Consider the following 27,221-nt stretch of genomic DNA (forward strand, 5'->3'; position numbering starts at 1 on the left):
GCACAATGGAACTTTAAATAAATATTCTGGCAAACTTTCTGTAAATCTAAAATCATTTTAAATAAAAAGTTTATTAAAAAGCAGCATTGCAGCTGCTTTCTGAAGCCCCGAGGATCAGTGACTATCAGACTTTGAAATCTAATGGTGTTTGTCCTGTGGGTTTTGGGAACTATATGGGTCCGGTGACCCCTATTTTCCTCCCACTCTCCCCCTATGGCAATTGGATATTTTATCCTACGACTGTTCCTCCTTTGTATACTGGCAGCAGATAACTTGGATGAGATTTTGTGCTTTTTCTGACTTTGTATTTTATTTGTATCATCACTGAAAATGTTGAATGTTTTGTGATTTTGTAATGGAATTAATATATTTTGTATATGAAAAAAGTAACATTGCAAGTTGAAAAAATTGTTTTTACTACTACTATTATTAAAAAGTCTTTGAATTCCATAAATATCATGCATTTAGGGATCTTTTCACTTTACCACTAGACTGTGGGCTTCTTGAGAGTAAAATATTTAATGATCTCTTTATCACTGAGGACCACCCTATTGTGGGCACTCAATGAATGTTGGTTGAATAAATAATTAAATGAATAAGCAGGCACTTGAATTAGTTGAACCAAATAATGTAAAAACTGTGGAAATTCAAGGAGTCTATTTCCTGGTGCTGAGGATCAGAAGTAACAGAAACAACTTTGGCAGGTTGCCAAGAAAAAAAGTAGAGCAAAGTTTGAAGGCTAAACTATAGAAACTAAGCCACAGAACTACCGTGGCATTTTCTAAAACCCATGGGAATAGAAAACATCAGCAATTTGTACTTAGAGTTTTTAAGAATTACTGGTAACTATTTAATTTGGAAAAGATTTTGAATAGTGTTGAAAAGTTGCATTAGTGGATAACGTCCATCCTTTTGCCCCTAAAACCTTTATCTCTATTAGTAGCTTCTAAATTGGCAACATGTTTTTTAAAACCGATAATTGTGGTTTCTTTTACTATGTAGTCATTTAAGGTCAAAAGAGTTTTCCATGAAATGATTCTAATCAACCAAGTAGGCATGATGCCCCAAATTTTTCATGGTGACTAAAATACACAATGATAACATCTTTTTCTCTTCTTGACCCTCTTCTAACCTTTATCCTTTAATCCCCACATATTTCTCAAATTTTTTTTATTAAGTAAATAACATATAGGAAAATAAATGTTGGCACAGCAACTGTTAGATCTTTATGACTTCTTCCCAACTTTACTAACATTTAAACAGTTTTACAGATTTGTTATCAATGATTGAGTGCAATTTGTGAGGTTTTTTTTCTTTTTTTGCACATTAAGGTTTCTTTTGTGTATCTATATAGTTTTCCTACTTATTAATTTAATGGTTGCCTGCTATCAGATGAAATTCATGTGCTGCAGTTTACTTCACCTTCAACTTTCAGGCTTTGGGTTGTTTCCAGTATTCCACAAGTATAAACAATACTACTAGAAAACTCTTTGGATAATTAAAAAAAAAAGATTTCCTGGGCAGGCCATGGTGGTTCAGCAGGCAGAGTTCTCCCTGCCATGCTGGTGACCTGGGTTCGATTCCTAGTGCCCGTCCATGCCAAAAAAAAAAAAAAAAAAAAATTTCCTTATGCTAAAGAACTTGTGTGATCATTTTACTAGCTTTTATTACATTTACCAGGTTGCTATCTGGAAATATTTAATGCACAAAAAGCAAATCTCTTAGGTTTGTACAGTGTTTTACAACTTATATTTTCACAAAAATAGCTTTATTTAGTCTTGACATCGGCAGTGTGAGACAGGTTTCTTTCTCTGAAGGTCCATTAGCACTAAGCATTAATAGTTGTGCTAATGTAATGAGTAAACTAAGCCCAGAAGGAAGGAATGAGGCAAAAAGCATTGATGTTCGGGCAGGCCACAGTGGCTCAGCAGGCAAGATTGCTTGCCTGCCATGCCAGAGGACCTGGGTTCGATTTCCGGTGCCTGCCCATGTTAAAAAAAAAAAAGCAACTGATGTTCAAAGAGACTGATAAACATATTGGTATACTAAATAAGCTGGTTAAGAAATAACTTTTTTAAGAGGATTTCAAGACAAGGAGGAACAAAAAAACAAAGCAATGATAATGCAGAAGATGGAAGGGGTAATCAGAGGTGGTGCACTGTGCAATTCTTGTACTGCGGGGAAGGATGCTAGAGATACTAATTTCAGACTTCAAAATGGATATGTGAATATTTTAAGAGAAACCACTAAAAGAAGAAACAAAATGTATAATTTACAGACTAGTAGAGCAAAATTAGGGAATAAAACAAGTTCAGTCAATCCAGAAAGAAGGAAATAAGAAAAAGCAAAGAAGACGATATCAGAAATAAGTACAAATTTATCAGGAGCTACAGTAATTAAAGACAAATAAAACTCATCTATTAAAAGGCTGATACTATAAAATAGTATTAAAAATCATCCGTGAGGTATTTTCAAGAGATACGCTTAATGCAAAATGAAATAGAAAAGTTAAAAACCAAGGCTTAGAAAGATATATTGGATACATACTAATCAAAAGAAAGTTGATGTACCAAGATTAATACCATAAAGAAACAGAAATTATGTCAGAAAGTATTACAGGGACAAAAAAAGTTGTTAATGGCTATAAAATTGTATCTTGTGGTAGTTTTATTTTTCATTTAATTTATTATGGTACAAGCAAAACTGAACATTTTTCAGGAGTAGTTTACTGAGAACTGGGAGCTTGAATTATTTGTCTTTTTAGGTCTTTTTATTTTAGGGATAATTATTTTTATTGCAAATATTTTCTACCCCCTTTCGTAGAGCTTTCTTATCTTAGTTTTATAGTTTCACATTGCTAAAAAATTGATGTTTTTTTGTAAAGGAATTTGTCTACCTTGTCATGTCTATGTTTTTCCTTGAACTCTTTTTTCCCCTCAAGTATTTTCAAGTAAATTACAGATAGCATGCCATTCTATCACTAACACTTCCACATGCTTCTTAAAAAAAGGAACATTTTTTTACATAGCAAAACATTATTATATTTGACATCATTAACAGTATTTTTTATCATCTAATTTCCAGTCTTCATTCAAATTTCCCCAAGTGTCCCCTAAATTTTGTTCACAGCTCTATGTCTAAATCAGGAACCAATCCAGAACCATGTGTGGCATCTGGGTGACACATACTTTAAATCTCTTTTATTCTTTTAAAAAAATCTTTTAAAAATCTAAAAAAGTTCCCTTGTTTTCATGATGCTCATCTAAAGAGTCCGGCTCAGTGTCCTGTAACATGCCCCTCATTCTGGATTTGCCTTTTGTGTCCTTGTAGTGGTATTAGCTTAACCATTGTAATTCTATGAACTGGAAGTTAAAACTAAAGGTGTGCTTAGATTCAATTTTAAACTCTTTTTGAAAAACTGCACCAGAGGTGATGTTGGGTACTTCACTTCAACATCACAGCAGACCTATAGTGCCTGTTGTCTCAATCATGGCTAATTTCATAAAATCACAAATCATAAAATCCTTTAGAAGTGGGAATGCTTACACTTCTGGCCTTTTCTCATGGCTTTCAGAAATATCTTGGTGTTCATCCATCTGGAATTTATAAATAAAAAAAGGTTTAATTTGCGTTTTCCTTCCTACTAATAGCCAGGTATCCATAGTATTTATTCAAATGGTCTTGGTGGGAAAAAAAATGGTCTGGATAACAGACAAACAACTGTTAACATTTGCCAAAACTCATGGAACAATGCTACTAGAAAACTCTATGGATAGTTAAAAAAAAATTTCCTTATTAAAGGTGAATTTTACAGTAAATGATGACCCAATAAGCCTTACTTTTAAAAAATCTTTATTTTTTCACCTTGTCTTATTACATTTGGTTTGTCACATGAACCATTATTTTAGCATTCAAATCAGTTTTTTCATTGGTAATTTTAAATATGTATTTTAATAACTGATGTTTATGATTGTTCTTTTACATGCCATGGCAAGAACCTTCTCACTGGCCTTCCCCACTTGCATACTTTGACATGATTTTTTAGCTTATGTATTAAATGACTTTCTTGGGATTGGGTGATTAAAGAGCATTTACTACCTTTCCATCTTACACAGAGGCAAACTATACCTCTGCAGTAAAATGAAATTTCTCCTTGTTTGGTTTCAATTTTAACATCTTCCTCTATTGTTTAGTAATTTTTCCAGCGGTCCTTGCATGTGATAGCTTTACATTAAGTTGATTTCCACGAAGGCAATATTCTACATCACTTTTGAAAATTGTAATTTTTTCCCCCTTAATTTAAAGTTATCTATTCCTACCCTGTGGTGGTGCTACTTGGAGTGGATTTCCTTCACAACTTGTTTGTAGAAAATTTTTATAGTTTGATAACAATATTTGGTTTTTGGCCTACAGCAGCAGGTCTCAAACTTTTGGTCTTAAGACCCCTTTCCACTTTAATAACTAAGGACCCTGAAGAGTTTTTGGTGAGTTTTAGCTATTAATATTTACTTGGCATGAAATTCAAACAGCTCTTTTTTCAAAGTGCACGAATATACAAGCACACATTCCTTTAGCCGGCACTGCGATGACGTCATCACACGTCATGTGATCACTGGAAAACACATGAGGAAGAGAATGATAACGAAAACGGTAAATAACACCTTGGTATTGTTACGAAAAGTTCTGATGTCATTGTGTCCCGTCAAGACTCTCCGATCCCTGCCCTTCCGAGGAGTTCTGAGATCAGACTTTGGGAACCGCTGTCCATCTTAAGCCTCTGTTGTCTCTCTCCCGACGGTTGCTACCGGCAAGGTGCCGGAAGTCCGCGGCCACACCCGTCGACACCTGGCCCCAGCTCCTCTCCCCACGCTGCCGCCCCGGAAGCCGCGATCTGCGCGCACACCGCGGACTTCTGCCTTTCCGGCGTGCGTTACGCCGTAGACGTACGCCGGCCGACGCGACCCACGTGACCTGCGCCGGCGCTGAAGCAGAAACCCTGCGAGCGCGCGCCGTCCGCGGGTCGTGCGCTGTGATCAGCGTCCCTCGCCCTCCCCCTCCTCCTCCCCCACAGGCGGGGAAGGAAAGGTTCTGGCGGGAACTCGCGCCTTCTGGCGCAGCGAGCCTGCCGGCCTTTCTAGCCATCCTGCAGCGCTTCCCGCCCGGACGCTCCTGACCCCGAGTCTGCGGCGCGGCCGACCCTCCTCGCGGCCCGCGCTCGCCCCTCTAAAGGCGCATTGTAAAACTTTGGTGGGCCACGGGCTCCAGGTCCCCGGTGTTGAGATAAGAAACGTTTGCAAACATGTCCCGGATAGAAAAGATGAGCATTCTGGGCGTGCGGAGTTTTGGAATAGAGGACAAAGATAAACAAATCATCACTTTCTTCAGCCCCCTCACGATTTTGGTCGGACCCAATGGGGCGGGGAAGACGGTAAGTCCTGAGTAGCCGCCTCACGTTCCGGGTCACCATATCCTCCACATCCGTAGAATGAAGTATCAGAACTCTTTAGGAAGAAAGGCGTCTCCCTGTGACTCTGCTTGGCTCGTTGGGCCTGGAGGGGGCTGGCACCGCAGTGCGCCCCCGGCCCGAGGCGGTTCTGGTGCGAGCTTTAGGCCGCAGCGAGCTCAGGACCAGCCTGACCAGGCACCTGACGGTGTCCGGGCCTGTCCTGTTGATACGTTTACTGGGAGTCCCCTGAGCCCCGGACCTGCTGCGGCGTTCGGCGACTTCAAAGCCCTGCGAGGAGCTCTTTAATGTGTTGAGTTTTGTTTTGTTTTTTTTTTTAACACCATCTCTGTGCTCCCAAAGAATGACTGTCCCTTCCTGATAGTTTTTCCATACAGAATCCCTTCAAAGTTAAAAATAAGTGACTCTCTAAGAAAAGTTTCTAAAGTATGCCTACTTTCTAAGGATATTAAATGGAGAATAAATGGCTTAATTTTAAACGGAAAGTCACGTAGTGGGGCTTACTTAACATAGGAAAGCTATCTTAATGACTAATTTTATGGCTTTTCCATGAACTTATAGCAATTACTTTTTAAACACAATCATATCTTTTTTACAGGTTTTACAGTATCAACTTTTATCTGATTATATCTTTTATAGTCTCCATGGCAAATAAAAATTTTGTAACAAATTTTGTGAAAAACCAGTTCTCATAACTAAAAAAAAATTTTTTTTTCCTATTTCCTTAGACCATCATTGAATGTCTAAAATATATTTGTACTGGAGATTTTCCTCCTGGAACCAAGGGAAATACATTTGTTCATGATCCAAAGGTAATGGGGCCAATAAAAAATTTGTATTTTTAAATTAGAAAAGTGATAATAGTTCAATTGTAGAAGACCTAGTCATGGTAAGGTATATATAGAAAGAAAATTATCACACAGTCTTAGTACTACTACTTAGTACTACTGGTAACCACTGTTGACGTTTTCACGTATTTTCTCCTTTATATAACTTTTTACATAGCTGAGGTCATACTCTTACTTAATTTGTATTGGGCTTTTCCCCCCACTTAATATTATCATAAAATCTGATGTCATTTAAAAAGATAGTAAATGCTTAATCTGGGTGGTTGGTACATAGTGTTTTAAAAATCTTCATACTTTTTTGTGTATCTGAAATATTTCCTACTTAAAAGATTTAACTTTTATAAGAGTTTTTAATAGTTCCATGATTTTCATTAATTTAGATTGCTTTTAGTTTCTCATTGAAAGGTACCGTGATGAAAATCTTTGCGTATAAATCCTCGTTTGGATTATGGTTTTTAAGTCTGTCTATTACTGTGTGTAAAGGCCAGAGAATTTCCTCTACCTATCTTGGCCTGTGGGTTTTCATTAGTCAATTTCAAGCTTTCTTCCCATGTTTATATAAACATCAGTGTGTATACATAAGTACACTCACACATGAATAGAATTTTGTTATACCATTATACAAATTTTTATTTAGTGACATACTGTGGATCCATTACTATATATGTACACTTCCATTTCATTGTTTTTAATTACTCAGTAATATCCTGGTTAATTGGTACTCAGTTTATTTAACTGACCCATATTGATGGTCATTGAAGTTGTTTCCAATTTTACATGAATAAAAATTATACTGTAATTATGAAAGTATGAGTTTTCCTGTTAGAAATAATAATATAATGTAATGTATTTACCAAGTCCTCTCTACAGTGGCTATTTCACACCTCTCCTTAAACCTAGTCTCTACAATTCATGATCTTGCCTTGTATTTTATTGAGAAAATGAAAGGAATTAGAGGAAAATTACCTCATTTCCAAATCACAACATCTATCAAACAATATATGAACACATCCTGTATTAAGGATGAATTGTTCAATTTTTATCTAAATGTCTATCAAATTCTCTTAAGAGACTGGACCCGATTGATTTATCTTTTACAACATGAGGATTTTACTCTGCAACTGTTACTCACTCTCCTGCATCAGCAGTTTTCCCTTCTATAGGATTATTTGCATCTGCAGATAAAAATCTTTTGGTAACTCCAATCTTAAACAACAAAAAACCCTCCCTTTACTCAGGATTATCCTCTACTATCTCTCTTCTCTGTTCTAGTTTATACCAAAAAAATTGTTTGTACTCATTGTCTTCATTTCATTGCCTCTCATTTTCTTCTCAACCTACTCATTCAGATTTTTTCCTCTTTTCTCCCCAAAAACTGCTCTTGTAGGCCCTCAGAACCTTCATGTTGCCAGATAGAGCAGTCAGTTCTCGTTCCTTAGTAACCTCACTTCTCAGCTGATTGATCGAGTCAGTCATTCTCTTTTAAAGCTTTGTTTTCTTGGCTCCCATGATACCACAATCTCTTGGTTTCCTCCTATTTCACTGGCCTCTGCTTAGTCTTTTCTTTGATGGTTCTTTCTTTGCTTGGTTTTTAAATGGCAGCATGCCCCAAAACTCAGTTTTCTATCCATTATCTCTCTTCTCTATCTGCTCTCTCCATGGAGACATTCGGTCTAATGACTTTAAGTAATGGTATGTGCTGATGACTACCAAATTTATATATGTAGCTAACTTTCTTCCTAAACTCTAGGTATGTATGTCCACCTGTTTATTTGGATATTTAATAGATGTCTCTAATTTGTGTTCAAAACAGAACTCTTCATTTCTCACACCCCTCCCTGCCACGCACACATTCTCAGACCCGCTACTTCCTCAGTCTTCTCCAATTTAGTAAATGATACCATCACCTACAGCTAAAAATCTGTCACTTTGATTGGCTCCTTTATTTCATCTGTTTCCAATTCATAAGCAATTCCAAACTTCTCTTCTAAAATATGTCCAGAGGTGACCTTCAATCTGCTTCCACTGTTCCTTTCCTGGTCTAAGCCATCATCATCATCTTTGCCTTGAACTATTCCAGGGGTCTCCTAACTTGTTTTTCTGCCTTCGTTTTTGAAGTTTTCTCTTTTTCACATAGCAGCCAGAGTTATCTTTTTTAAAATATTCATTCATTTCATTTATCCAAGATTGAGTTGTTCAGAATCTGGGGAAAGAACATTCCCATCAGTGTTAATAATAAATGCAAAGTCCCTGAGATAGAAGCATGTTGTGTTCAAAAAATCACAAGGAGGAGCAAAGGGGAAGAATAATAGAAAATGAAGTCAGAGAGATAGAAGGGACTAGATCCTACAGAACCTTGGATTTTTCCGTTTTTTAATAGGAATCCACTGGAAGATTTTGAGCAGTGAAAGTACATGATCTAATATATGTTTTAAAGTGATCAATCTGGCTAGTGAGAGAAGACTAACTTGTAGTGGGCAAAGGTAGAAGTGTGGAGATCAATTAAAGAGATTTAATGGTGATCCATGTGAGAAATGTTGGTGGCTTCATATTCTAGTTTGCTAGCTACCGGCATGCAATATATCAGAAACAGAATGGCTTTTAAAAAGGGAATTTAGTAAGTTGCTAGTTTACAGTTCTAAGGCCGAGGAAATGTCCCAATTAAACAAATTTATAAAAATGTCCAATCACAGGCATTCAGGGAAAGATAACCTTGATTCAGGAAGGCTAATGAAGTTCAGGGTCTCTCTCTCAAGTGAGAAGGCACATGGTGAACACCATCAGGGCTTCTCTCTCAGTTGGAAGGGCACATGGCGAACATGGCGTCATCTGCTAGCTTTCTCTCCTGGCTTCTGGTTTTATGAAGCTCCCCAGGAGACATTTTCCTTCTTCATTTCCAAAGGTTCCTGGCTCATGGACTGTGTGCTTCTTGTTGCTGCAGCATTCTCTGCTGTCTCTGAATCTCTTTCATTCTCCAAAATGTTTTCTCTTTTATAGGACTCCAGAAACTTATCAAGACCCACCCAAATGGGTGGAGACATGTCGTCACCTAATCCAGTTTAACAACCACTCTTGATTAAATCACATCTCCAGGGAGATGATCTGATTATAGTTTCAAACATCCAGTATTGAATAGGGATTATTCTGCCTTTATGAAATGGGATTTAGATTAAATCATGGCTTTTCTAGGGGACATACATCCTTTCAAACCAGCACACTTCACTTAGGTGATAATGGTGAAAGTGGCAAGAAATGCTGGGATTTGTGATATAGATTGAAGGTAGAACCAACAGCTTTGCTAATGATTTGTATAATGGTGTGTTAGAAGTGGAAGCATCAAGCATTAACTCCCAGGTATTTTGGATTGAGCAACTGGGTAGTGATGCCATTTATTGTAATGAGGAGCTCTAGAAAAAGAGATTTGGGTAGATCTTGTTTGAACACATAAACTTGGTATGTGTATTAAAGATTCAAAAGAGTTGTCCATTCAGCAAATATAAGTCTGTATAGGGGAGAGATCCAGGCTAGAGAAGAAAAATTAGGGATCATTAACATATAGAGTTAATTATATATAGTTAGTTTAGTATTTTCTTTTTAATTGTATAATATAACATATATACAAGGCAAAGATAGTAAAAAAGCAGTAGTTTTCAAAGCAGTCTTCAACAAGTAGTTACAGGAAGATCCCAGAGTTTGTCATGGGCTACTATACAATCCTCTCACATTTTTCCTTCTAACTGCTCCAGGATATGTAGGAAGCTAGAAGAAATAAATTTTTTTGTCATCACAATTGACTTTTTTTTTTTTTTGCGAAAAATAACATATATGCAAAAAAGCAATACATTTCAAAATCCAGCACCAGAATTAGTTGTAGAACATATTTCAGAATTTGACATGAATTACAATTCCACAATTTTAGATTTTTACTTCCAGCTGCTCTAAGATACTGGTGACTAAAAGAGTTATCAATTTAATGATTCAGCAGTCATATTCATTTGTTAAATCCTATTTTCTCTGCATAACTCCACCATCACCTTTATCTTTCTATCCCTCTCTTTAGGGGTGTTTTATGGCCATTCTAACTTGTTCGTGTTGGAACGGTCTGTCAATAATATGGAATAGGGAGGATGAAACTAACTGATGTTCTGGAGAAGCTGCACCGTCTAGTTTTCAGGACTTAATCTGGTTCAGGGACCCATCTGGAGGTTGTAGGTTTCTGAAAAGTTACTCTAGTGCATGGAATCCTTGTGGAATCTTATATATTGCCCTAGATGTTCTTTAGGATTGACTGGAATGATCCTGGTTGGGGTTTGGCAAGTTATGATAGGTAGTGTCATGGTCAAGTTCATGTATCAGCTTGACCAGGTGATGGTTCCCGGTCATCTGGTTGGGCAAGTGCTGGCCTGTCTGTTGCTATGAGGACATTTCATGGACTTAAATCATGATTATATGGGCTGTATCCACAGCTGTTTGCATTTGTAATCAGCTAAGAGGAATGCCTTATGCAATGAGTGATGCTTAATCTAATCACTGAAAGACTTTTAAGGAGGATTCAAAAGAGACAGCCACTCTTCCAGCTTCAGCTGGTGAGCCTCTTCTGTGAAGTTCATCCAGGCCCTTCATCAGAGTCACCAGCTTCACAGCCTGCCCTACCAGACTCTTCCATTTCCACAGTTATCCAGCCAGTCTCTCCTGAGAATTTGTTGAGGACCTTTATTGGAGTTACCGCCTGCCCTACAGACTTTGGACTCTACATTCCCACGGTTATGTGAGACACTTTTATAAATTTTATGTCTATGGATATCTCATGCTGATGCTCTTTCTCTAGAGAACCCTAGCTAGTACAGCTTGGTACCAGGAGTAATTCTTGATGGGGGACCAAGATGGCGGCTTAGTAATGTGTGCGTTTTAGTTCGTCCTCCAGAACAACTACTAAATAACCAGAAACAGTACAGAACAGCTCCCGGAGCCACGATAGTGACCAGACACACAGCGTACCCCAGTCTGGACCAGCTGGACCAGCTGCAAGTCTCCAGAAGAGTGAGTTCCCCAAGCTGTGGCGGCCGGCACCCGGCGCCCCTCCCCCACAGGCGGCTTCCCGGAGGGAAACAAAAGAGACTCTAACAGTAGCAGGGACTGAGTCCAACCAAACACCAGTTGTGGCATTAATAAACAAATTCTGACTACTAAAAACAGGCCCCCAGCTCAGGAGAAACTGGTCAAGGCGGAGGTCGCCTATTGGGCTAACCGAAAAAGAGGAAAAGGCACGAAACGGAGGTATTTGTGGCTGTTTCTACGGAGGCTTGGCTCCCTCTGGATTCAGCGGTGGCAGGATTACACAGGCTGCAACTGCCCCAGGCATACGCAGAAACAGGCTGCTTTCAGGGCTGTCTCCCACCTGAGCCTTCCCCAGGGGAGGGGTGAAACGCAACTCAGGTGGAATCCCTCTCTCAAGGAATTCAGACCCCAGGGCTTGGCAATTTGAAGCCATTAAAACCAGCCTACAAGCTTTCCTCTGTCTCCACCACGCTCCCAGCAGGGAGAGCCTTCCAAAGTTAAAGGAGCCACAACATCTTTTGCTGGTGGGACCCACAGACAGACAAGCACCACATACTGGGTAGGATAAGAAAAACAGAGCCCAGAGACTTTACAGGAAAGTCTTTCAACCTGCTGGTTCTCACCCTCAGGGAAAACTGACGCAGGTGACTCCTTCCCCCCGAAAGGAGGCTAGTTTAGTCCGGGAAAACCCGGCTGGAGTCTGTAATACCTATGTAGACCCTCCTAAGGGTGGGGAGGGAGAAGGCACCTTACAAGCAGAACAAGAAACAAGAAAACAAGAACTGAAAAATTACCCTCTGTTAAACAAAATTTAAGCTAGAGGACCAGAAAAAGCTGAACTGAAGGTCAAAGAACAGATAGACAACAAACTCATCTAGCAAGAAAAGCCTAGGTAAGTATTAAGTGAAAGCAATCTCCAGAATAAACTAATTAAGGTAATTAAATGTCCAGATGCCAGCAAAAAATAACAAATCACACCAGAAAAATTGAAGATATGGCCCAGTCAAAGGAACAAACCAATAGTTCAAATGAGATATAGGAGCTGAAAACAACTAATTCTGAATATATGAACAGAAATGGAAAACCTCATCAAAAACCAAATCAATGACTTGAGGGAGGACATGAAGAAGGCAAGGAATGAACAAAAAGAAAAAATGGAAAGTCTGAAAAAACAAATCACAGAACTTATGGGAATGAAAGATACAGTAAAAGAGATGAAAAAAATAATGGAAACCTACAATGGTAGATTTCAAGAGACAGAGGTTAGAATTAGTGAACTGGAGGATGGAACATCTGAAATCCAAAAAGAAACAGAAACTATAGGGAAAAGAATGGAAAAATATGAGCAGGGGCTCAGGGAATTGAATGATAATATGAAGCCCGCAAATATACGTGTTGTGGGTGTCCCAGAAGGAGAAGAGAAGGAAAAAGGAGGAGAAAAACTAATGGAAAAAGTATCACTGAAAATTTCCCAACTCTTACGAAAGACCTAAAATTACAGATCCAAGAAGTGCAACGCACCCAAAGAGAATAGATCCAAATAGACGTTCTCCAAGACACTTACTAGTCAGGATGTCAGAGGTCAAAGAGAAAGAGAGGATCTTGAAAGCAGCAAGAGAAAAGTAATCCATCACATACAAGGGAAACCCAATAAGGTGTAATTCTTAAGAAACAGAATCTTAAAAATGGGTTTTTATGATTGGTTTTCTACTCTGACTGGACTCAAAGGTAGTAAGGACTCTATTTCCTATAATCAGAATGACAGTGCCAATAAATGGGGTGAACTGGCAAAAGAGATAGTCAAAATACCACCACTGGATTCTTCTAATGCTTCTCTTGTATGAAGCCAGGTTCTGGAGGATAATGTTTTTGACTTCTTTATGAAGTTTTATGGAAACGGGGTATAGAAATGTTGGCTGGTTGTTGTTAGATATGCTCTATACATTGATGAGGAAAAAGGATGAGTTGAAGGCTTCAAGTGAGACGTTTATATTCTGTATGACAGATGTAAACATTTCTGTGAGCACCCTGAAGAAAAATCTTATTTCCTGTGGCTGCAGACTTGAGATCTCTGAAAATCAGACTCAGAATCTTACTAGAGCACCAACTTTACAACATAAACCAAAATCTCGATCTTGCATGATGTCTGCCATTAAAGTGAGGGTATTGATTGGAAAGGAGTGGAACCCTGAAAAATGGGATAGTGACATAAGGATCGGTAATGATGGGTGTGGAAAGGTTGAAACCCTAGGTCGTGCTGAGTCGTTTCTGGATAACCCTGTAATAGTCTGCCCTGAGGACATAGCCACCCCCTTTCCAGCCTGCCCTGAGAAGTTGGCCACCCAGCCTCCACCCTAGAGTGATTAACCCTGTTTCATCAGATGAAAATGCAATGGAATGCCCTGAAGCAGTTGGCTTGGAAGATGCTTCTAATTCTTTTCATGACCCGCCCACACCACCCCTCAATTCTTCCAGACTTTAAATAGACTAAAGTCCCAACAGGCCCGAAAAGATGAGGTATGAAGTGTCGCCCATGAGGAGGTACATCATACTCCAAAAGAACTGCATGAGTTTTCCAGTTTATATGGACAGAAGTCAGGGAATATGTGTAGCAATGGATTTTAAGGGTGTGGGATAATGGTGGGAGGAATATGAAGCTGAATCTGGCTGAATTTAATGATACGAGCCCACTAAGCAGAGATTCAGCAGTCAATATTATAGCTCGGGGGATTAGAAAAGGTATTAACAGTTTGTTTGGAAGGTTGGCTGAAACATACATCAAAAGGTGATGGACATTACCTGAGGTTGAAATGCCAGAACTGCCCTGGTATAATGTAGATGAGGGGATCCAAAGGCTTAAAGAGATTGGAATGTTAAAGTGGATTTATCATGGAAAGCCTGCTCATACACCCCAAAAATGTCTGGAGGATGCACCTTTTACCAGAACTATGAGAGAAATAAATTTGTGAGACTAGCTCTTTAAAAAGGTAACTTATTAAATTGCAAGTTTATAGTTCTAAAGCCACAAAAGTATCCAGATGTCTGGGTCTCACGTTGGCTCTGTCAGCTCTGTCACTTCTACATCTGTGTCTGCATCTAAACGATCTCCAAAATGTTTCCTCATTTAAAGAACTCCAGTAAACTAATCAAGACCCACCTGGAATGGCTGGAGTTACATCTCCAGCTAATTAAAAAGTTACACACACAATTGGGCATGCCACATCTCCGTGGAGATAATTATTAAAAGTTTCCACTTTGCAATATTGATCAAGATTAAAAAAACAAAAAACAAAAAACACGACTGCCCCCACAAGATTGAATCAGGATTAAATCTTTTCTGGGGTACATAATAGTTTAAACTGGCACATAAACTGGTTGGAATGATCTTGGAAAGGGTAGAAATTGATTCCTCTCAGAAAAGGGGATGATCGCAGAAGCAAAATTCCTCAGTAGGCAGGAAGAGATGGGATCCATTGCTCAAGTGGAAGGATTAGCAGAAGCATGCACTGTTTATCCTTTGTAATGGGATGGCAGACTGAGTATATAATAGGTAAATTTGGTGATGAGAGAATGAACAAATTCTCCTTGATTGCTTCTATATTGTCAATAAAGAAAGAAGTGAAGTCATTGGCTGAGGGTAGGAGAACAGGTTAACTAAAACAAGTAAAGATGTGAAATAGTTTTAATTTCAGAGTAAATTGATGAGGGAAATAGAAGATTGCATGACAGTGTCAAAGGCTTTCATGAAGTTTGTGGGTGAAAATTTAGAGAGAAACCAGTCATCATGTTTGTATATTTTTTTGGTCTTTGTTCAAATACCAAGTTGGAAAGTTGGATTTAACTAAGGTTGGGGTTTGCCTGGTAAATGCAGTGAAAAAAGTGAGAAGCAAGGGATTGACTTTATTTTTTGTTTACTTATTTGAGCAATGCTTTTGTATATAACTGATCTCCCATCTCTGCTGCTACTGCCTCACTGAGCTAGGGTTCTGCTACCCCATGCTGGACTGATTTCATCCCTATCTGCAAGCCCTTCTCATCCTTGCTGCCTCTAACTCCTCATGCTGACCCCCCAGAATGATTTCTCATCCTGATTGGGCTCTGACTTCCCATTTTGGGGTACCTTCCCATTCCCCCATCATGGACACCTTCCTTACCCTTCTCAGGCTCTAACAGACTGACCTAAGATACCAACTGGCCTCTTAAATGGATACCCTTTTATTTTTAGTCTGAAGCAAGCCTCCTCAGATGAACCCCTTTCTCAGCTTTTTCAGGCTTTAAATTCCCACACACTATCCCTTCCTTATTCTAAGTTGGTCATCCCCACTCATGAATCCCTTTTTTATCCTGCTTGAACTCTTGTCACCCTGTGCCAAGCTGTCTCCCCATGTGGATACCTGCCTCATCCTATTTGAACTCGGTCATCCCTCTGGGCTACTATGTCCCTCCATTTCCAGCCAGCATGAACCTGTACCTCCTTCTGCCCCATGTGATGGTTTTAGGACTTAATTGTTTGGAAAGGGAAGGGCTTTTTAATTTTATTTTTCACTGTTTTACTCTCTTGGATAGACATTATTTTAAAGTGTAATACACATTTCTTAGCCTTAAGAAATTAACTCATTCTGTATTACACATTTTTAAGTGACTCTTAATAAGAACATGAACAACAATATTGTGATTGAAATATTACCCTCAGCTTGAATTCTAATTACCAATTTGATATATTCCAGGTTGCTATGTCCTAGAAAGGTGCTGTGTAGAGTGAATATGTGCATTTGGCCTGCTGTTTAGTCATAGTGTATTAACACACACACTCATTTTCTGGTGCATAGATGCACAGCTTCTTAGTTTAATTACTGTCAGTTAAGCTCCAGGCAGCTGCTCCCTTGGGATGAAGTGATAGAATATTCTGGTCTCTCAGCTTTAAAGCTGAAAATCAAACCCTGGTCATTCTCTCACTGAACTTTTTATATCCTAAGGGGCTACTGCTGAGGAGCCATTGAAGCGACTTCTCCCTCTTTACCTCCACCCTTAATGCTAAAACCCTGTTCAGGTGCCTTTTCTCTGCTAGATTATTCTCTGTTTTCTGTTTTGCTTCAGTCCATTCTGTTTACCCTGAAAACAAAATAATCCATTTTCCAAAATTTGTATCTACTGCATGCCGTTCTCCTGGTTTCAGACCCCTTAGTGGCTTTCTATTGCCTTGAGTCGAAGATTACCCTCATTAACGTTTCAGAAGGCTCTTAAGTACTGGAACCCTTCTCTAACTTTACTCTCCTTTTCCCTACTTTCTGCACTAATTACTTTAGCGCCTCAATGACTCAGCTCTTTTTATTTGGCTAACTCCTATTCATCCTTCAGTTCTCAACTTTCTCACCTTAAAAATTCACTTCCTATAGAAAATCTTCCTTGATTTCTCCTAGACAGGTTAGATGCCCCTGCTTTGTCTTTCAAAGTACACTGTACTTCTTATGATGGTGTATAATATGCCTTTCTGTACTATTTTATATGACCTGTCTTCCATCCCCCAAAGGAGAAAAATGTTTATTATTTTTGAACCAAAACAGTTCGTGAAAGCTATGTAATGCTTCATGATTATTTGTTGAACATTTGATGAATTAATATCAAAGTTGAGTTTATATCAAAAAAATCTTTAAAGATCAACAAAGGATATTTTGTAATTAAAAAAAAGGCAAAGAATCTATGTCTTCTGGTTTTGGTTGCAACAGATTGATGAGTATCATATTTATACTTACAAGGTGAGCAATTATAAAACTGGAGAAAATATTTGAAGCAGCCATTTTCAGACGTTGGCCAACAATGCAAAGTTGTTTTCCTTGAGAAAAAGGAAACACGATGTGATTTCACGTTCGTTCTGACTTTCTGCCTTGGGGCATTTTGTAAACTTTGGCACATGGAAGTAGAACCCAGTGGAGAACACCAGTTGCACTAAGCAGATGAGACAAAGATAGGAGTTTGAATTTGCTGAGCATCTGAAAATTGTGGGGCAGGGTACTGGATGGGGAGAGCTGTGCAGAGACAGAACAACAGAAATCTGTATAAAGACTCTATGAGTCTTAGGACAAATACTAAGCTGTACATGCACAGGATGATATTTAGATCTCAGCTTTTTTTTTTTTTTAATAAAACCAATCAGCATACAATATGAACATTCTTTTTTTCATCAAATAGTTGTATATTCATCATCATGATCATTTCTTAGAACATTTGCATCAATTCAGAAAAAGAAATAAAACAGAAAAAGAATCATACATACCATTCCCCTTACCCCTCTCTTTCATTGATCACTAGCATTTCAGTCTAGTGAAATGTCACATTGCGAAAGCCATATTATTATGCAATCATCTTCAAGAAACATGGCTACTGAAACATAGCTCTACATCTTCAGCAGTTCCCTCCAGCCTCTCTGTTACACCTTAACTAAAAAGATGATATCTGTTTAATGAGTAAGAATAACCTCCAGGATAACCTCTTGTCTCTGTTTGACTAATGGCTCTGAAACTTCAGGAATGAAGGTTTGGGTCACCCCACCAGGCAAAGAACCATGGCCAGCTGAAGTGCTTGCTGAGGGGGAAAGGGAACATGGAATGGGTGGTGGAAGAAGGTAGTGATAAATATGAACTTTGACCACGTGATCAGTTACAGAAACAAGGACTGTAATGCTGTTTTGTTCGTGTTATACTATTTAAGTTGTAAGATATCAAGTTTAAGAATGAATGTTGCCCAAGGATTTGTACCCTACTCTGGAGAGATTTAATGTGTTTCCAGTTATATGCAGGACAGTTGAGTATTGTCAGGTAAAAGAAAAAATGTGTGCTTATTTGTTTTCATTTGGAAATTAAGTATGTTCTAAGGTGATATATATATATGTATATTATGTGTATAGGTGCCAAGTTGACAAGGGGTGGACTGTCATGGTTAGGGACAGGAAGCAAAAATTTTCCTAGTGGATCACTAGGGGTAATAGTGAGTGGCACCACACCCATTTCCACCCCTTAGTTCCTGGACCCATGGATCCTGGCTATGGGAGAAACAGCACCATACAGCGGACGCTGATTCAGAGCATACACAGCTTCCTGGAGAGCATTACCCCAGCCTTTCAAGTTTTTGCCACCTAGTTGGCACTGTAATTGAGTTTTCAAAAGGCCATTCCACCGTTCTATCAATCCAGCTGCTTCTGGATGATGGGGAACATGGTAAGACCAGAGAATTCCATGAGCATGTGCCCATTCCCGCACTTCATTTGCTGTGAAGTGTGTTCCTTGATCCGAAGCAATGCTATGTGGAATACCATGACGATGGATAAGGCATTCTGTAAGTCCACGGATGGTAGTTTTGGCAGAAGCATTGTGTGCAGGGAAAGCAAACCCATATCCAGAGTATGTGTCTATTCCAGTTCGAACAAATTGCTGCCCCTTCCATGAAGGGAGTGGTCCAATGTAATCAACCTGCCACCATGTAGCTGGCTGGTCACCTCAGGGAATGGTGCCATATCGGGGGCTGAGTGTGGGTCTCTGTTGCTGGCAGATTGGGCACTCAGCAGTGGCTGTAGCCAGGTCAGCCTTGGTGAGTGGAAGTCCATGTTGCTGAGCCCATGCATAACCTCCATCCCTACCACCATGACCACTTTGTTCATGAGCCCATTGGGCAGTAACAGGAGTTGCTGGGGAAAGAGGCTGACTGGTATCCACAGAACGGGTCATCTTATCCACTTGATTATTAAAATCTTCCTCTGCTGAAGTCAACCTCTGGTGTGCATTCACATGGGACACAAATATCTTCATGTTTTTAGCCCACTCAGAGAGGTCTATCCACATACTCCTTCCCCAGACCTCTTTGTCACCAATTTTCCAATTATGGTCTTTCCAAGTCCCTGACCATCCAGCCAAAACCATTAGCAACAGCCCATGAGTCAGTATACAAACGCACCTCTGGCCAGTTTTCCTTCCATGCAAAATGAACAACCAGGTGCACTGCTCTAAGTTCTGCCCACTGGGAGGATTTCCCCTCACCACTGTCCTTCAAGGATACCCCAGAAAGGGGTTGTAGTGCTGCAGCTGTCCACCTTCAGGTGGTACCTGCATATCGTGCTGAACCATCTGTAAACCAGGCCTGAGTTTTCTCTTCCTCAGTCAATTCACTGTAAGGAACTCCCCAAGAGGCCATAGCTCTGGTCTGGGAAAGAGAAGGTAATGTAGCAGCAGGAGTGGAAACCATGGACATTTGGGCCACTTCTTCATGTAACTTACTTGTGCCTTCAGGACCTGCTCTGGCTCTATCTCGTATATACCATTTCCATTTTACAATAGAGTGCTGCTGTGCACGCCCAACTTTATGGCTTGGTGGGTCAGACAACACCCAACTCATGATAGGCAACTCAGGTCTCATGGTAACTTGGTGGCCCATGGTTAAGCATTCAGTCTCTACTAAGGCCCAGTAGCAGGCCAAAAGCTGTTTCTCAAAAGGAGAATAGTTATCTGCAGCAGATGGTAAGGCTTTGCTCCAAAATCCTAAGGGTCTGCGTTGTGATTCTCCTATAGGGGCCTGCCAAAGGCTCCAGACAGCATCTCTATTTGCCACTGACACTTCCAGCACCATTGGATCTGCTGGATCATACGGCCCAAGTGGCAGAGCAGCTTGCACAGCAGCCTGGACCTGTCGCAGAGCCTCCTCTTGTTCAGGTCCCCACTCAAAATTAGCAGCTTTTCTGGTCACTCGATAAATGGGCCGGAGTAGCACACCCAAATGAGGAATATGTTGTCAACCAAAATCCAAAAGGACCAACTAGGCGTTATGCCTCTTTTTTGGTTGTGGGAGGGGCCAGATGCAGCAATTTATCCTTCACCTTAGAAGGGATATCTCGACATGCCCCACACCACTGGACACCTAGAAATTTTACTGAGGTGGAAGGCCCCTGTATTTTTGTTGGATTTATCTCCCATCTTCTGACACGCAAATGCCTTACCAGTAAATCTAGAGTAGTTGCTACTTCTTGCTCACTAGGTCCAATCAACATGATATCATCAATATAATGGACCAGTGTGATGTCTTGTGGGAGGGAGAAACGATCAAGGTCTCTGCAAACAAGATTATGACATAGGGCTGGAGAGTTGATATACCCCTGGGGTAGGGCAGTGAAAGTATATTGCTGACCTTGCCAGCTGAAAGCAAACTGTTTCTGGTGGTCCTTACTAATAGCTATTGAGAAAAAAGCATTTGCCAGATCAATAGCTGCATACCAGGTACCAGGGGATGTATTGATTTGTTCAAGCAATGATACTACATTTGGAACAGCAGCTGCAATTGGAGTTACCACCTGGTTGAGTTTACGATAATCCACTGTCATTCTCCAAGACCCATCTGTTTTCTGCACAGGCCAAATAGGAGAGTTGAATGGGGATGTGGTGGGAATCACCACTCCTGCATCTTTCAAGTCCTTAAGAGTGGCAGTAATCTCTGCAATCCCTCCAGGAATACGGTATTGCTTTTGATTTACTATTTTGCTTGGTAGGGGCAGTTCTAGTGGCTTCCACTTGGCCTTTCCCACCATAATAACCCTCACTGCATGAGTTAGAGAACCAACGTGGGGATTCTGCCAGTTGCTCAGTATGTCTATGCCAATTATACATTCCGGAACTGGGGAAATAACTACAGGATGGGTCCGGGGGCCCACTGGACCCACTGTGAGACAGACCTGAGCTAAAACTCCATTGATCACCTGGCCTCCATAAGCCCCCACTCTGACTGGTGGTCCAGAGTGACGTTTTGGGTCCCCTGGAATTAATGTCACTTCTGAACCAGTGTCTAATAATCCCTGAAATATCTGATCATTTCCTTTTCCCCAATGCACAGTTGCCCTGGTAAAAGGCTGTCGGTCTCCTTGGGGAAGACTTAGAGGAAGGTTAACAGTATAAATTTGTGGCAGTGTAACAGGTTTCTCCCCCATAGGGACCTGGCCTCCCCTTCATTCAAGGGGCTTAGGGTCTGTAAACTGTTTCAAGTCTGGAAATTGATTAAAGGGTCGTGACTCTGTGTTTTTGTAATTCAGGTTAGACTTCTGTTCCCTTGACCTAGAACTCTTGTTTATACAGCTCCAACAAGAATTTAGTAAACTGCCCTTCTATCGTATTTCTAGGCACCCCATGATTTACTAGCCAATGCCACAAATCTCTGCATGTCATATAATTTTGATGCCTCCTTTGAGTTTGTTGTCTATTATAATAGCCGCGTCTACCCTGTCTTTGGTGATTAAGTGCTGCCACCTGGCTTCTGCCAACTCGGGATCCTGTCATCCCCATTGTGTTTAAGGATTCCAGCTCAGTGACAGCAGTTCCTACAGTAATATCTGACCTACAGAGAAGTGCAACCACAGAGCTCTTGAGGGATTATGGTGCTAGTCTCACAAATTTATTTCTCACTGTTCTGGTAAAAGGTGCATCCTCTGGACATTCCTGGGGTGTAAGAGCAGGCTTTGCATGATAAATCCACTCTAACATTCCAATCTCTCAAAGCTTCTGGATCCCCTCATCTACATTATACCAGGGCAGTTCTGGCATTTCAGCCTCAGGTAATGTTGGCCACCTTTTGACCCATGTTTCAACCAACCACCCAAACAAGCTGCTAACACCTTTTCTAACCACTCGAGCTATAACATTGAATGCAGACTCTCTGCTTAGTGGGCCCATATCAATAAATTCAGCCTGATATTCCTCCCACCATTATCCCACACTCTTAAAATCCATTGCCACACATATTCCCCTGATTTCTGTCTATATAAATTGGAAAACTCACACAGTTTTTTTGGAGTATAACGTACCTCCTCATGTGCGATACTTTGTACCTCACCTTTAGGGGCCTGTTGGGACTTTAGTCTAGTTATAGGTCTAGAAGAAATGAGGGGTGGTGGGGGTGGGTCATGAAAAGAATTAGAAATATCTTCCAAGCCATTTGCTTCAGGGCCTACATTTGCAGTTTCATCTGGTGAAACAGGATTAATAACTCTAGGGCTAATCCCTTCAGGAGGAGGTTGGGTGGCCAATTCCTCAAGGCAGGCTGGAGGTGGGGCGGCTATGTCCTCAGGGCAGACTATTACAGGGTTATCTAGAGAAGGCTCAGCATGGTCTAGGGTTTCAACCTCACCCCCAACATCATTATCAATCCATATGTCACCATCCCATTTTTCAGGGTCCCACTCCTTTCCAATCAATGCCCTCACTTTAACGGCAGACACCATGCAAGACTGAGATTTCAGTTTACGTTGTGAAGTTGCTACTCTAACAATAAGATTTTGAGTCTGATTTTCAGAGATCTCAAGTCTACGGCTACAGGAAATAAGATTTTCCTTCAGGATACTCATAGAAACCTCTACATCTTTCAGACGGCGCTTAAGCATCTTGTTTGAAGCCTTAAGCCTATCCCTTTCACCCTTTAATGTAGACAATGTATCTAACAACAACCAACCAACATCTCTATAACTCTTATTTCTACAAAACTCTGTAAAGATGTCAAAAACATTATCCCCCAGAGTCTGGCTTCGTACAAGCAAAGCATTAGGAGACTCGAATGATGATATTTTGACTATCTCCTTTGCCAACTCAGTCCATGGATTGGGAGTGTCATTCTGATTACGGGAATCAGAGTCCTTAGTGTCTCTGAGTCCAGTCAGAGTAGAAAACCATTCATAAAAACCCATTTTTAAGATTCTGTTCCTTAAGAACCACTCCTGGTACCAAGATGTATTAGTTAGGGTTCTCTAGAGAAACAGAATCAACAGGGAACACTTGCAAATATAAAATTTATGAAAGTGTCTCACGTGACCGTAGGAACGCAGAGTCCAAAATCCACAGGGCAGGCTGTGAAGCCGATGACTTGGATGGCCTGGATGAACTCCACAGGAGAGGCTCACCAGCCAAAGCAGGAATGAACCTGTCTCCTCTGAGTCCTCCTTAAAAGACTTCCCATGATTGCATTTAGCATCACTAATTGCAGAAGACACTCCCCTTTGGCTGATTACAAATGGAATCAGCTGTGGATGTAGCTGACGTGATCATGACCTAATCCTATGAAATGTCCTCATTGCAACAGACAGGCCAGCACTTGCCCAATCAGATGAACAGGTACCACAACTTGGCCAAGTTGACACCTGTCCCTAAACATGACAGTTTGTAATCTCTTAGCTGTTGGCACTTTATTTTGTCTCATTTCTTTCCTCCCCCTTTTAGTCAAGAAGGTTTTCTCAGTCCCTTGGTTCTGAGTCCCCGCTCATTCTAGGATTTCTATCCCACCTTTCCAGGAAGGTCCACACCCCTGGGAGTCATGTCCCATATATAGAGAGGGGGACAGCAGTGAGTTTGCTTGTTATGTTGGCTGAGAGAGAGAGAGAGAGGCCATATCTGAACAACAAAAGAAGTTCTCTTGGGGGTGACTCTTAGGCCTAATTTTAAGTAGGCTTAGCCTATCCTTTGTGGGGTTAAGTTTTACATGAAAAAACCCCAAGATTGGGGGCTCAGCCTATTGCTTTGGTTGTCCCCATTGCTTCTGAAAATATCCAATTCTCCACTAGGGAAAGTTGAATTTTCCCTCTTTCTCCCCATTCCCCCAAGGGGACTTGCCCTACTCAAGGTTCCATGTATTTATGATGTTCAGTTAAGCTGTCCACATAAGTTATATTAGGAAATGCACTAGTCAAAATATAAATTTTGTACAAATATTTTTTGCTGTAGTCTCACACATAAGTTAAAGTTTTAAAGTATTAATTACCATCTATTTTTAACACCCTGCATTATTGACATTCCTTTTTGTTCTCATGCAAAACATTTTTAAATTTGTACATTTAGTCACTATCATTATATGCTCTAGGCATTCCTAGATTATACCATCTCAGTCTTTATCATCTTTCTTTCTGATTTCATCTGTGCCCCCAGGCCTCCTCCCTCTGTCATTCTCACATTCAGCTTCATTCAGTGTTCTAACATTATTATATTACAGCATGTACATATATACTATAATATATTACAGTATTACTAGGTAGTATTGTGCTATCCATTTCTGAATTTTTACAGGCAGTCCTGTTGCACAAACTATATCCCTTTAGTTCCATCTACCCAGTATCTAACCCATTTCTATCTCCTGATGACCTCTGTTTTTAACTGAAGATACCCAAGTTCATTCATTAATGTTAGTTCATATCAGTGAGACCATACAATGTTTGTCCTTTTGTTTCTGGCTAATCTCACTCAGCATAATGTCCTTAGATCCATCCAGTATTCGTTACATACTTCATAATTTTATTCTGTCTTAACAGCTGCATAATATTCCATCGTATGTATATACCACAACTTATTTAGCCACTCATCTGTTGATGGACATTTGGGCTGTTTCCATCTCTTGGCAATTGTAAATAATGATGCTGTAAACACTGGTGTGCAAATGTCTGCTTGTGTCCTTACTCTCATGTCCTCTTAGTAGATACCTAGCAGTAGTATTGCCCAGTCATATGGCAATTCTATACTTAACTTAAAGGAACTGCCAAACTGCCTTCCACAGTGGTTGTACCATTTGACATTCCCACCAACAGTGGATAAGTGTGCCTCTTTCTCCACATGCTCTCCAGCACTTGTCGTTTTCTGTTTTATTGATAATGGCCATTCTGGTGGGTGTAAGATGATATCTCATTGTGGTTTTGATTTACATTTCCCTAATAGCCAGGGAAGTTGAGCATCTTTTCATGTGCCTTTTGGCCATTTGTATTTCCCTCTTCTTAGAAGTATCTGTTCAAGTCTTTTGCCCATTTTGTAATTGGGTTGTCTGTCTTTTTGTTGTTGAGTTGAACAGTCTCTTTATATATTCTGGATACTAAACCTTTAACTGACATATCATTTCCAAAATTGTCTCCCATTGTGTAGGTTGTCTTTTTACTTTTTTGACGAAGGTGTTAGATGCACAAATGTTTAATTTTGAGGAGTTCCCATTTATTTATTTCTTTTTTCAGTGCTTGTGCTTTGAGTGTAAGGTCTAGGAATCTGCCTCCTACTATAGATTTAAAAGATATTTCCCTACATTTTCTTCTAACAATTTTATGGTTTTAGATCTAATGTTTAGGTCTTTGATCCATTTTGAGTTAATTTTTGTATGGGGTGTGAGATATGGATCCTCTTTCATTCTTCTGCATGTGGATATCCAGTTCTGTAGCCACCGTTTATTGAAGAAACTGTTCTGTCCCAGATGACTTGGCTTGACTGCCTTATGAAAGATCAGTTGTCCATAGATGAGAAGGTCTATATCTGAATATTCTGTTTGATTCCGTTTGTCAGTGTATCTATCTTTATGCCAGTACCATGCTGTTTTGACTGCTTTAGCTTCATAATACACTTTAAAAGTCAGGTAATGTGAGGCCTCTTGACTTCATTTTTCTTTCTCAGGATACTTTTAGCTTTTTGGGGTACCCTGCCTGTTCTGGTTTGCTAGCTGCCGGAATGCAATATACCAGAAACAGAATGGCTTTTTAAAAGGGGAATATAGTAAGTTGCTAGTTTACAGTTCTAAGGCCGAGAAAATGCCCCAAATAAAACAAGTCTATAGAAATTTCCAATCAAAGGCATCCATCCAGGGAAAGATACCTTGGTTCAGGAAGGCCGATGAAGTTCGGGGTTTTTCTCTCAAGTGAGAAGGCACAAGGCAAACACAGTCAGGGCTTCTCTCTCAGCTGGAAGGGCACGTGGTGAACACGGCATCATCTGCTAGCTTTCTCTCCTGGCTTCTGGTTTCATGAAGCTCCCCAGGAGGCATTTTCCTTCTTCATCTCCAAAGGTTGCTGGCTCGTGGACTCTCTGCTTTATAGTGCTGCAACGTACTCTGCTCTCTCTGAATGTCTCATTCTCCAAAATGTTTTCTCTTTTATAGAACTCCAGTAAACCAATCAAGACCCACCCAAATGGGTGGAGACACATTTCCCCTAATCCATCTTAACAACCACTGTTGATTGGGAGACATCTCCAGGGAGATGATTGAATTGCAGATTCAAACATTCAGTATTGAATAGGGATTATTGTGCCATTTTACAAATGGGATTTTGATTAAAACATGACTTTTCTAAGGTTCATACATCCTTTCAAACCAGCACATTACCCTTCCAGATAAATTTGATTATTGGTTTTTCTATTTCTGAAAAGTAAGTTTTTGGGATTTTGATTGGTATTGCACTGAATCTGTAAATTAATTTAGGTAGAATTGACATCTTAACTATATTTAGTCTTCCAGTCCATGAACACGGTATGCCTTTTCATTTATTTAGGTCTTCTGTGATTTCTTCTAACAATTTCTGATAGTTTTCTCTGTATAGCTCTTTTGTCTCTATAATTAAATTTATTCCTGTTCTAGTTTGCTAGCTGTCAGAATGCAGTATACCAGAAACGGAATGGCTTCTAAAAGGGGGAATTTAATAAGTTGCTAGTTTACAATTCTAAAGGCAAGAAAATGTCCCAATTAAAGCAAGTCTATAGAAATGTCTAATCAAAGGCATCCAGATAAAGATAACATGGTTCAAGAAGACCAACGAAGTTCAGGGTTTCTCTCTCAAGTGAGAAGGCACATAATAAACATAGTCAGGGCTTCTCTTTCAGCTGGAAGGGCACATGGCGAACATCGTTGGCAACTGCTTGCTTTCTCGTGGCTAAACAAAAAAGGGACTCTCTCCAAAATGTTCCCTGTTTTAAAGGATTCCAGTAATCAACTCCACCTTCAATGGGTGGGACACATGGAAATCATCTCATCAAAAATTACCACCCACAATTGGGTGGGTCACATCTCCATGGGAATTATCAAAAATGCTCTCA

General features: G+C 40.0%; 1 protein-coding gene across 3 annotated transcripts in view; it reads left to right on the plus strand.

The window, feature by feature from the left end:
- RAD50 (RAD50 double strand break repair protein) overlaps positions 1-27,221 on the plus strand; it is a 286,023-nt gene that overhangs the window by 140,256 nt on the left and 118,546 nt on the right. Inside the window, exons 1-2 of one of the 3 annotated variants that reach the window (XM_077138399.1) lie at positions 5,015-5,428; positions 6,193-6,276. The exons of 1 other annotated variant lie outside the window; for it this stretch is intronic. In XM_077138399.1, coding sequence (XP_076994514.1) covers positions 5,300-5,428; positions 6,193-6,276 — 213 coding nt within the window. In that variant the 5' untranslated portion in view covers positions 5,015-5,299. Of the gene's footprint in view, positions 1-5,014; positions 5,429-6,192; positions 6,277-27,221 lie in introns of those variants that run through there. One more of the 3 variants, XM_077138397.1, reaches the window with a different exon arrangement.

This window comes from Tamandua tetradactyla, chromosome 20 (genome assembly GCF_023851605.1).
Source record: "Tamandua tetradactyla isolate mTamTet1 chromosome 20, mTamTet1.pri, whole genome shotgun sequence".
In the NCBI taxonomy this organism is placed as follows: Eukaryota; Metazoa; Chordata; class Mammalia; order Pilosa; family Myrmecophagidae; genus Tamandua; species Tamandua tetradactyla.